Consider the following 13,155-nt stretch of genomic DNA (forward strand, 5'->3'; position numbering starts at 1 on the left):
GTAATATTTGACTAGACATAGTATTTTTGTTTTCTTTGACAGCCATACAGTGTTAGTTTGAAAGGATGCATTTCTTCCCTTGTTAAAAACAACCTGTGGCCTCATCGAGATGTTTAATTAATTGGGATGTGCCACTTTTTTGGCCAGGAAGTGATTATGTGTATAAAGCTTAACAGTGTTGGTCCTTGTTGCATTTGATTCAGTGATTCCAGTTCGTGATTGCTCTGTGGTGTGTTTGTCAAAGTTGAAAGCAACTTTAGACAGAGTCAGATGGTAGTGTCACTGGAGGTACATTAAGCTATGTCTCCACTGCCACAAGTGCTCTAATTTAATTAAAACAAAAAGCAGATTAACTAGCTCAGGATTTACCCATTTTTTTAATTCCTTTGCAATATTTTTATAGGGGAAAAAAACTAATAATTTTGGTATGTTGGTAGGATCAAACCTATGTAGCTTGTCTGTTGCAAGTAAATTTTGTTTTACTACGATGCAGACATTTTGCTGGTTGGAATGTAACTAAAAGCAGGGGGTTGATAGATTTAATGGAGGTTACAGTGCATCTCCCCCCACTTCCCTATATGAGTTGGTTCAGTCCTGTTTTGCATAAGTTCCTTTTGAGTAGATCCATGTGTGCATGCATAGTACTGAAGAATTACTCTGATCGGGTGGATGGATGTCTTGGAGAGAAGCAGTGCACTTTAACTGCAGACTGTGTCATTTTTAGAATCAACATGTATTGTGCATACCCTGTACCTGGAATGGGCAGCAATTCTTTGATGTATTACTACAATGGGAAAACGGTAAGGGTGCTTTCCTTTGTTCATATAGTTTCTAAGTGGCTGACATAGCTGAATAGGCACTTACTGAAACCTGTATGTTTTTAGATTAGTCTAACAAAGTACTTTAGATTGCTGGTGTAATTTACTTGCATATTTTAGAAGACTTATGAGGCTGACATTCTGTGATGATAAGATAAATCTAAGTTTATAGTTGGTAGATTTTTTTTTTTAAATCAACCTAATGTTGAATTACATAATATTTCTAATGTGTTTCTTTCTAGAAGACAACTTATTCTGCATGCTGGCAATATATTTGCAAAGATGGGGCTTTTTCTGATAATATTTAAAACCCAAAAAACTATATTTAGGTTTATTGGCTGCTTTGTGTAACAGAGAGAAGAGATGAAAGTCTTCTTGGTTATTTATAAAAATAACAAGTATGACTCTCTGGGAATGATTAGGGAAGCAGTCATCCAGTAAGGCTTGTGTTTCCTGTTTGGAGTTTGAGGTTCAGAGACTGACTTTACTGTTATACCATCTGCTTCCAATCAAATCATCATTTTGACCCTATTCAGGAAAGTTGGTTTGATTCACAAATTTGAATCTTGTTTACACCAAAACATTTTCAGCAGTTTGTACCTGATAGCATAGTCCAGATTTTGTAATCCATGATCCTCTGGAAGATCAAAAGATATTATATTCTTGCATATACTTAATAGATGTCTGTGTCAGTGACTAGCTTTTCTGTTTGAATTGTGGCCATTACATTGATAATGTACTATGTTTCAGAGAATGGTAGAATCTGAACAACAATGCATTTTAGGCAAGCACTACCTTCTTTTCCAAAATTTGATTATTTCAAATTTTGTATGTAACAGGGCAAAATGCAACTGGATCTACTGCAGAATACAAATTAAAATGAGTGATCATTAGTTTTTGAAAAATCTAAAATATTTACATTTCTTTATATGTAATTTGCTGTGGACTGATGATATGCTATTTCCTAATTATGGTCTGTATATTTAAAATGTAAAATATTGATATTATTAGTTTGTATGACAAAAGACAAACCCAGTCTTTATCTGGAATTATAAATTTTGTACAGTATATTTATAGTGCTTTTTGTTTAAACATCTTTATTTTATTTGTACATGATTTTGGTTTGCCCATGTTCTGAAAACAAAGTATATAAATGAATACTTGGAGAATGTAAGGTCTGTAAATATATTGACTTGTTTCATTGGCATTTCTTTTCCCATAGGCCTACTTGAGCTTTGCCTTTATTTATTAGTAAACTTTTTTGCCATGGTGTCTAATCAATGGTAATTAAACTATGGATCTTGAAACTCATTATAAACAAAGTGTATGAGCTTGTCCAATAAGAGAAAAGATACTGAGGGAGAGGGTGGGCAAATAAGTGAAATTGCTTGAGCTCTCTTTCATTTCCTGTGGTACAAATGCCAGCTGTCTTTCAAATGTGAAATCATTTTTCTTTCATGTCTGCTCCTAAGTTAAAACAGTCTGTTTGAAGTTTTATGTGAAGATATATATATATATGACTTAAGTAAAATTAACTATACAATACCCTGAAGCAAAGAGAATATGACTTGCATGGAGTTTTGATTTTATTCTTTCTTGAGCACAGATCGCCTTATTACAACATTTTTCTTTGTTCTGAAGCAGGAAGAAAGCTTTGATCTTATTAAGTATTTCCAGGCTCATAGTATGTGGAAGTGCTGGTACTGTAGGGTAGCATGGCCTGAAAATTGATAGCATGTGCCTGTTATAGGTCAGAGGTGACCTTTATGAGCTTGAAGAGTTAGTAAATAGAAGACAAATCATATGACAATCTTATATCACACAGCCTGAAGTTTAATCTGCATTTTTTACTTATTGACATCTTTCAGTTTTTACTCCCCCCTAATAAGTCTCTGTAAAATAAAGAATGCCACTGTTCATTCAGATTTTATATAAATATGTGTGTGTATGTTTGTGCCTGTGCATGCGTGCATTAGAGGAAAGGGTTTGGGTTTTGCTGTTTGTATGAATGCTTTCCTATATATAGCATATATCTATATATCTGTATATATTAAATTGACATAAAGTATCTATATTCGAACTCCACAGTTAGAGAAGACTGAATGGCCTTAAGACCACAGCTTCTATTTATTTAAGTGCTACTGCTTTCAGTCCTTTCATTTAATCTTTCAGTAGTTAATGACATCTAGCTCATGTTTTGAGATTCTATTTTAATTATGATTTGAATTTTAGGTATTGGTGTATTCCCCAATATAAATTTTAGCTAAATATGTTATGTTCTTTCTAAGTTTGTTTATTTTTTAACTTGAAAGTTATAAAAACATTAAGTTAAGTAATACATAGACAAAATGACATTGAACTGCCAAGATGCTTTCAAACACAGCTAGTTATGCTGGGTTACAGATACATTCGCATGGTAATAGCATGAAAAATTATTATTATTATGATTTTTCATGCTGTCTGAAGGGATTGTGTTCTTGTAATTGCCCTCCGTTACAGAAGAGAAGTGTAAGTGGAAAATTACAGTTGTAGCATACATCTTTTACTAAGTAGTAAAATAGTACTGGTTATTTGTGTTATGTAATATAATTCAAGGAATTTTTTGAGTAGTGTATTTCCTAGCGTTGTTCTATTTGTTGAGGGGAAAGTATAAACTATTTATACTTAACTAGAAAACTTGGAATGTTTTTACTTCACCTGTTGATATTCAGAAATTCTTTTCTTAGTGTCTGGGAAGAAAATACAAGAATGCCTTGGGGGCTGGGAAGAGGGAAGGCTGAATTAATTCAAACAGCATTCTCACAGATTAAGATAAAGCACAAGGCAAAATTAAACACATTTTTGCTATCAAGTTCCACCTTTCCTTTCTTTTCTACTTAGTGCTAAATTTGTATCGGGAAGGGTGGGGAACAGATGTCTTTGATGGAAGAATTAATGGAATGTACTAACTTGATGCTTTTTTAATGGTTTCAGGTTAGGGTTTTTTTAACTGTGTAAAAAACCTGAGAAACTGCTTTATTGATCCGTGCCCTGTTTTGTTTAACTCTTATGAAGTAGAGAGAGGAAATACATAATGAGAAAAAAGTAAAGTGGAGTTTTGTGGAGTATTTGTATGTTGTAAAATGAAGTAAATTTTTGTTTTATCTGTAGTAAACATATTCAGAATAAATTGAATATTTACATATTTGGTAGTCTATTAAGCAATGGTGCTGAAACATTTAAATCTTAGCAGAATAGAGAATAGTCTGGTATTGTTAGCAAACAAAATCAAGTCACTTGGGGGGAAAAACATTTTTCTAGATTTTCAAATTTATTTTGTACAGCTTTTAACTACACACTTCAGGATGATGACATGTTGTTGTAGTATGTTATGTGTAAGGATGAATTGGGTATTTTTCACAGTACGAATTAATTTGTAACCCCAGTCTGCATACCTTTGATTTGTAGTTAAAGTGTAGTTTATTTGTAGTTAAATGTAGTTCAAATATAAACGTAGTTAAAGTGTAGTTTATTTTCCTGGACATATGGCAACATTTCATTGAGGGCATTTGCCACAAGGGAGTTACTGTCTGCCATAGGGAATTGCTACAGTCATGAATAGCAGCAAAAAAGAGAAGGACAAAAAACAGTTCCCTTTTAAAGGCACTCATCCTTTTCAATTTTTCACTGGTATTATTTTGTACTAGGTTTAGAGTAAGATGTCTGGAGTGAAGATTTTTTTAATCAGTTTTTCTGAAAGGAATATAAAGAGTTATTGAAAAACATCTGCATGTACCCATGTGTGAGTGTGTATATACTTGTCTGTACTTAAAAAAACCTAAAAGAATATGGTCTGCTTTTTGGTCTCATAACAGTATGTTGAGTTATAGTATCAAAATATGCTGTATCAATATAGGTCTTAAAATATTGAAAATTGCCCCTGATGAAATACAAGTACTTTTCCCCCTAAAATACATGTTGTAGGGAGAATACAATAATTTGTCTATCTTTATGTATATGTAGGCATTCTCAGCTTGTAAGTTTACAGAAACTAAGTGTTAACAAATTAAATATTTTCTGCTTTCTAGAGGGATTTTGATTCAGCTTTTATTAGTATTGGGCCAGTTAGTGCAGAGAGAGAAAAGTACAATTAAATCTATCCTATACCATATGCTGCCCACAGCACCTCAGACAAGGTCAAAGCTAACATTTGTAAGTCAGGATAAACACTGGATCATCCAGAAATTCTCTAGGGATAAACTGCTGTGGGCATTGAATAAAGAGACCTTGTAGCATTGGTCAACTTGATTTTTTTTCACCCCTTCCATTCCCACCCCCCAAAAAAGAAAAGTATTATAGGTTGCAGTGTGTCAGCTCAGGAGAGTTTTCTCTGCTCAGCTCCAGTGGGTTTAACTGCCAATCTATTGAGCAGTGGTCCCCTGCTAGGAGGGTGTGTTGTCTACAACATGCTTTATTGATGCTTCAAAGTGAAGGTTATGTCCATTTCTATGGGCAAACGAAAGCAGCTAGGGAGGGGATCAGGTGCTATATTGGATGGATCTATATTTCTCAAAAACGTAGGTGCCAAAGAGTGACATACACTCATTTGTTCAGTATATTTGCTTTGGTAACACAGGTATGTTGTAGAAATATAGTTGTCTCTGAGATGTAGAAACAGATTAAAGGTGAGATTAGGTAAATTCATTTTAAACAGAAGACAATGTTCTATCTATTCATATAGCTTAATTAATAATAGGGATTTATATCACAGCCGTAATGATTTCCTGAAGGCAAACAAGGACTGGAAATGAGTTGGTTAGATTTAAGTTATTAATTTCAGGCTTCCTTTGAATTTTTGAAATTTTAAAACAGGAATTTCTGAAGACTCAGTTGTACATGTCATTAGTCAATTAATTTAGTTTGCATTTAAGAAGAGGAAAGGAAACCTGTTTTCTGATCTGTTGTGATAGATGTACACATTTGTTTCTGGTCTCATTCTCCTGTTCAACCACGGCCCCTACCCTTAAAACAAATAGAAAGAAAAACTTTCCACACATTTTATAAGGAGTTTTAGCAAATGGGCCTAACACTTAAATCTGCCTTTAGCACTGACATCAATACTGCATTTCTTTACACATTTTATTAACCGTGGGACTAAGAAGGATTTGTATGATATACCATAATGATTTCAATCATTCTGCATTTTCAGGTGTCCAACTAAACTTTTACAACACATGCTTAAAAAATGCTGAAACATTTCTTAAATAGTGAATTTCAGAGAAACTGAAGGAGCTGGGCCCTTCACTCTGACTTTTATCTTACTTTGTGTTGTTTTATGCTATGCTAAAAAAAAATCTGCCAGTTTTGGAGTTAAGGGAGACATTCCCTTCTCAGTGTTTTTTTTCCATCATGCTTAGGTATTGCAGGGACTCAAATCAGTACAAGACATCATACCTGGTGTTTACAGCAGAGTAGCATTTTAGATCAGAGTCAGCTTGGATCTTGCATTTTCTGGCTTTTGTCAGTTTGACATCTTGTTTAAATGTTTTCTGTTTGTTCATTAAAATTTGAAGTTTAAGATTTTTGCTGACAGAAGGAATACTTGCATCTTGATGCATATACAGGATTAAAAAATTAAAATTACCATTTTCATTCTTGGACTACAGTTCCAACAGCATTTGTCTTTGCTACAGTTCCCACAGATAATAAATTGTGAAATCTTGCCACAAGTACAGATCATTCATCAGAGCATACTCTTATAATACGTGACCAGTACTGATGGAATTTAGATAGGCCAGTTAGTGGAGTTTGAGCTACAGATTTGATTAGCTGTTTTTACTCCCTTATAGAAGTTTGCTACTGCTTGATGTGTGTTGTTTGCTTTTTGAAAATTTGATAAAAGCAAAGTTTTAAATAAGTAGCATTATTTATAATTTTATATACAGAATGCAGAATATGATTGACTATATGCATATTTAAAATAGACTTGAAGTTTTTGCATCTTTGATATTTATTTAATCTGCACTTACTATGGTCCATAAAACTTGTTTTAAAACCCAGATGTATATAAAGGGAAAGAAATTTGAACACGAGGAAGTATGTTATCAATGGGGTTTGGTTCTTATTTAATGTGTATATATAGGCAAATTCTGGTAACAGAGTAAAATCAGTAAGACCAGACTGTTATGATATGTCTACTCTTGAGGCTTTTTGTTAGTTAAACTGAAGCATGCTACACACTTCTTTGATAGTTTACAAGTGTATTAATTTTTAAATATATAATAATATCTATTGAATATTTGGAGATCAGAGAAAGCGTGTGCTGTCTTCATTGTGCTGTACAAGCCTGATATAGCAGCAAAATAGCCATGTTGTGGACTCTGGAAGGTCCACAAGCTCTGGAAGGCCAAGGAGCCAGTGGTGCAGGAGCCTGGCCTGTTATGAAGGGAGATCAGCAAGCTGAAGAGAAAAAAAAAGGAAAGGAGAATTCCCCAGTAAAACCTCATCCCTGAATCTTTCATGCTAGAGAAATGTGGAACAACTCAGGCTGAGGGAGGTAGAGGGAAGTGGAGCTTTTGACCTTCCGTGTTCTGCAACTCCCTTGTTTCTCCTCCTTCCTGCTATGGCCCCACAACCTGCAAGTGTTCATGTTCAGTGGAAAGAGTGGGACCAGGCCTCTACTCTATGGGCTGCTTAAAAACTGAGTCTGGTATGTTGGAAGAGCAGTCTCGTCTGTCGTGGTCAGAGAGAGCATCTACCCCTCGCTAGTTTCACAGATACCTTCCCCCCCTCCCCTCACCAGTTGCCCTGTGTTTAGGGGCTTTGATGAAACTAGATGAGCTTTCAACAGGGCTCCTGTCCACCTATGACAAAGTTGTTTGCTAAGGGAACTCTTTGGGCTTAGTGGCTCTTTAACATTGTTCCCTGGCTGACAGGGAATGTTAGCCAGGAAAGAACTACTTTGGTGCCTCCCAGATGGCACTTTCAACAGCTTGATTGCCAAAAGAGGCTGTCTTGGGAAGCCGTGTCATACTTAAAATTGCATTATGCATCTGTTACAAAAGAGAATATCCTCAAATTTGGGAGCAACTTCCATTGCTGTTATGAGGGACCTACAGAGCTGCTGTATGACAGTGGTCATGGAGGCTACTTTTTTCTGGATAAGGGTGCCAAGCATTAAATGCATTAAAATGGATAAGCCAGATGATCTATTATGTCTTTTCTTAACTTTAAATTTAAAATACAGTTTCTCTGTTATCAACTTTTTAATTAAAAATGTTTGGACTTTGCTCCTCAAAGACTTAGTTTAATCTCAGCAATCTTTTATTCCTCCTTTGCTTTTAAATTCTGTTTGTAGCAACACAAAATAAAACTTATGATTAGGTCATTAACCAGAAAAAAAAGCTGGCACTCATCTGCAGGTGATCAGATGACATAAGAGGTCTGGTTTTAATTTGTGGGTAGCTCTGATTGTAACTAAAAGAGACTTACTCCTTTTGTGGAATTGGCTGACTATTTCCCCACATCTGGAGTTAATGAAGTCTTTGAGACCACATCAGTTGTGTTTTGCCGCAAAAGCTCTTTGATCTGAAAAATCTAGACTGGCACAAGTGCAGCTTCATAACATTGCAGCTATGTTTTTGCAAGCTATAGTTAAGATACCAAAACAAGTAGAAACTATATAAAGTTATGTGCCTATGCTAGAACTTTCATGTTGCTTTTTGAAGGGGCCTTTTTAACATTAGTATATTTCATAACATTTTTATTATGCTAATGTTTTTTACATGTGTAACTGTAAATGATACATTTGTAGAAGCTAAACTTCTTCAGCGTACTTTCTGTTTTGAGGTACTATTCGTTTAATTAGACAGTTTTATAAATTGTCAAAATTATTAGAAATGATTGAAAGTTTACTTGGTCACTCCCATCACAAATCTTGTGTTGATAACACTACTCCACCAAAGTTTAAAAGAAGTATAATTTGTCATTGTGGATTTTTTTCACATTAATCAATGCACATCTCCATGTCAGTGCTGTATGTTATAGCTTTGTTCCCTCTGCTGTCTTGTGACAGTGATAGATTATCCATCAGGTATTGCATATGCTGCATTATTTTGCACAACAGACAACTTGTAAATTAAACCCAGTTTTGCTAATATGTTTGTAGTCTTCTGATTGTGAGCACTTAAAATTTGACAGGCTGTCACTTCAGTTTAAGTATGTGTGTAGTCTGTGCATATATGCATTTATTGTATACCATGAATACACGCATACTTTTAACCTAGTTTATAATGTTGTCATGCTGTTACTCAGACTTGATAAGCATTTCCACTGTTAACCTTTCTTCCAGAAATTTTAAATTTGGAAATATATTGAATATAAACTCTCCCTTGAAACAATATTCTTTCATAGAACAGTCAACAAATAAATCTTTTTTGTGTTTGAAAGATTAAAATACAAATATAAGTACAGGGGTTATTTCCACTTCGTTGCTTTTACCCTACTATCCCAACTCCAAGGGTTCCTGTTCGCAGAAATGCCCAGGGGTTGAGTGTTCTCTTACACTAGTTTTATGTTGGTGTTGCTAGACTGATTCCACTGCAGTTACACTAATGTAAAACTGCCTTAATGAGTAGCAGTTCAGTCCCTCTGTATAAAAGAATTCTTTCTATACAGACATGCCCAGTTGGTCTGAAAACAGAAGGCTGGAAAATCATTATGGGTATAGGTATACAAATTAACATGTAAAGTTACCAACTTCATTTTCCACACTTCCATGTCAGAACATTAAATGTTACATCGCAGAATAGTATTTGCCTAGATTTTCAAGACCTCTTTTAATAGTCATGGACCCTTTTTCAGTCTTGACTGGCAGCCAGCATATTGCAGTGGGAGAGAAGAGGCCTAAATCTTGTAGTAGCACATACGTACATGTTTGTATTTCTGTGGGGATGTAACCCCCCCCCCCCCAAAAATAAAACAAAACAAAATAAAAAAAAACACAAAACAACCCATAAAAAAACCCCACCACGCACCTTCATCATTTGGAATGTAACTCTTGTGTTCTTTTCATTACATTAAAAAAATAATCACAAACTAGTTTATTTTGTCAGAAGAAGAAGCAGGCTCTCCTATGGCATATACTGTAGCAAAATATGATTCATCTGAAATACTACATTTTGGTGTTCTTAATTGTAATTAAACATTAAATTGTCTACTTGCATTTGAGGACTTCAGATATTTTAAAACAATATAGGTAGTTCATAGTACCACATTTAAAATACTTAGCAAAACAGCATTATAAAGCAGCAGCATCTCTTAGAGCAACGGTGTTATATTGTATGAGTCCATGCATGGTCTTTTTGCTGATTTTTATTTCTTCAGACCATACCTGAATGCACTTTCATTTCTTTCACTGCTCATTTTTAGCCACTGCAGTTAGAAGCATTTGAGCTTTAAATTTATTTTGCCCCCTGTATAGTTTTCAAATTGATGAGAAAACTGGCCATTTGCCTGTTTAAAATGTTCATACTGAGCTTATCTGAAGCACAAGTTTACCAAGGGAAATTGGCATTCCACTGATGAATCCAAACAAGTATTTTAATAGCTGTGCCAGACTTTAAAAGTTGCTTCATATTGTAGTTTTAAAATCACTCAGCAGGATATAGACTTGCATTACGTAAACCTACAAAAGCAGACAGGTAACACTAAACTACCATTTGTACTGGACATGCATTTTTTACTTGACTGGTTAGGATTCCAGCTAATTGAATATTTAAACAAGCATAGAGTTATTTTAAAATCAAAACTTGTTTTGGGCTTTTATGATTTTCTCTTTTTTTTTCCCTTATTTTTTATCTTGTGCAACAAATCTGTGCAACCATTATGCTTTGTGAGCATAACCAACATTTAGGTTTTTATCAGTCCACCTGGTTGAATTGGCACACCAGAAAGCAAAGTGTGGTTAGGATTGTTGTGCTGGAGTACTTTGGCAACTGGTTAAAAACAAACAAAATAAGGGCAACAAATGAACTAAATAGTGGGGCTTGCTGCTTCTCTTTAATTTAGGCCTCTGTGCTAGTATTCATTTCTGTTGTTTTTCATTTGTGCCATCCAAACACTACATATGTGCTTTTTACTGTTTTCCAATTTTTAGGTGTATGCGCCATCCCCAAGTTCTGATGATTTCAACAGAGAATCTCCAAGTTACCCATCTCCTAAACCACCAAGCAGTATGTTTGCTAGCACTTTCTTTATGCAAGGTAGGTAAAGGAGCTCTAAATACAGGAATGCTAGTTAGCTACTTCCTACTAAGTAATGCAACAGAGAAACTGTAGAGGAAGTAAGGTTTTATGCTCAGACGTGCAGCTGAATTTTGTGTATTTCTATAAATTAAATGAAAGGGAGCTATCATTTGATTTCAGGGTTTCCTTGTGACGTTAATTGCTGGCTAAAATTTTGGAGGATTACTCACAAGGCCAGATGGACAGAATTCCCCCATCCTTTGATTTTGTAGGGACTTCAAAACAGCACACAATTGAGGGAAAAATTAAGTGAGATCTTCTTGATCATTCTGGAATTTGACTGTACAATCTGTTAACAGTCCAAGTTCACAATAAATGCTTATATCTCCAGCATGCCAAAAAACAAATGACTTTTGAATCAAACAGGGAGCAGAAATCATGATTTGAGATTGCATTTCCTCAGCTTCATGTCATATTACTAGCTCCTATTTTGGTCTGATGAGGTTTTGGAGCAGTCTCCAAGTTTAGAAGTGTAGAGAGTATTTCAGTTTGTATTCCTGTGGGAAAGCAGTGCTGACACACTTTGGTTTGAGGCTTGTATAATGTAGTAATTTCAGTTATTTAAGTCTGGTATTATGGAACCTTTTTTTGATTTTTATAGTGTTAAAATGTTTTAGACAATATAAATTGCTTATTATGGATTAAGACATCTTTTCCACTATATGTTTATGGTGAGCATTGCTTAACCAAGCATCATTTTTTGCTGTCTGGAATTTTTATCATCCCTCTTGATATAAATCTGGCCTTACTTGATGGTCTTTGTAGTTAACAGAAGTACTTCATATTTTCTCTTTCAGCTTTCAGCTGTGGTTGGATTGTATTTCAGCTATAAAGCCTCATTTTTTAAAATTTAGCAACACGGTATGATGGCAGGAAAATGGAAGACACAGTAACAGCTATTCACTATTTCACTATTGATATTAGTGTAAAAAATGAGAGAATTATATGGAGGTTTTTAAATACATGATACTGTATTGAGAAGAACTTCGTTCACTTTTTACAAGCAATATTTTTTATTTTTTTATTTAAAAAAAAAACAGATGGGACCCATAACTCTTCTGACCTTTGGAGTTCATCCAATGGTATGAGCCAGCCTGGTTATGGTGGAATGCTAGGGAGCTCTTCTTCGCACATGTCCCAGTCCAGCAGCTATGGCAGCCTACACACACATGACCGCTTGGTGAGTTATAACAAGCTAATCCAGTGCACTTAAATATGGAGATGGCTCTGTTTCATTTCTTGTTTGGGCTGATCACAATATAAATTCTATATTTATCAGAATTCACTATTGTTTAATTGGTAACTTGGATATACTGGTTTGCTGTATCTTATTTGAATGTACATGTCATTTAAAATAGATCTGTAGTAATAAAATAGTCTGTGATAGATGGCTAGTCTCTTATGTAATTTGCAATAAGTTGGACATTTTGTATTTGTATCATAAGATAGCAACATTTTTTAGAGACTACTGAATTGGCTGATGTCTTTTTTCCATTTCTCTAGAGCTACCCCCCACATTCAGTCTCACCTACAGATATAAATGCCAGTCTTCCTCCAATGTCTAGCTTCCATCGTGGCAGTACTAGTAGTTCACCATATGTTGCTGCCTCCCATACTCCTCCCGTCAATGGATCAGATAACATACTGGGTAAGATTTTCTTGGGTTAATCCTGAATCTGTAAGGTTCAAGTTAAAGTTACTCAGTCATTAAATGTTTCTATTGCTGTTGTTTTGTAATTATGTAAGATATTAGGACAGGGGCGGGCAAAATCCAGCCTACCAGGCACTTTCACCTGGCCTGCAAGAGCCCACCAACTAATTGTACTCCACCCAGCCCTTCTGGCCCCAAGGGTGGGAGCAGGGCACCCACATACAACCCCACCCAGCCAACATACCCTATTGCACCTCACTCCCACCCTCATGGATGGAAGGGCCTGGCCTGGCCAGCATGCAGCTTCTGGATGGGGCTGCTGCTGCTACTGTTGCAGCCACTGGGAGACCTGCTCAGCCCCCCTGGCATCCCACTCACTCTGGGCAGCAGGTAGGGAAATGGT

At 35.4% G+C, this 13,155-nt stretch overlaps 1 protein-coding gene across 17 annotated transcripts in view; it reads left to right on the forward strand.

The window, feature by feature from the left end:
* Positions 1 to 13,155, forward strand: part of TCF12 (transcription factor 12) — a 314,097-nt gene that overhangs the window by 259,959 nt on the left and 40,983 nt on the right. For 14 of the 17 annotated variants that reach the window (XM_059714710.1, XM_059714711.1, XM_059714712.1 and 11 more), the window contains 3 exons: positions 10,954 to 11,059; positions 12,142 to 12,281; positions 12,605 to 12,749. In XM_059714710.1, coding sequence (XP_059570693.1) covers positions 10,954 to 11,059; positions 12,142 to 12,281; positions 12,605 to 12,749 — 391 coding nt within the window. Of the gene's footprint in view, positions 1 to 634; positions 801 to 10,953; positions 11,060 to 12,141; positions 12,282 to 12,604; positions 12,750 to 13,155 lie in introns of those variants that run through there. The other 3 variants (XM_059714721.1, XM_059714722.1, XM_019477564.2) reach the window with 2 other exon arrangements.

This window comes from Alligator mississippiensis, chromosome 11, assembly GCF_030867095.1.
Source record: "Alligator mississippiensis isolate rAllMis1 chromosome 11, rAllMis1, whole genome shotgun sequence".
NCBI lineage: Eukaryota > Metazoa > Chordata > Crocodylia > Alligatoridae > Alligator > Alligator mississippiensis.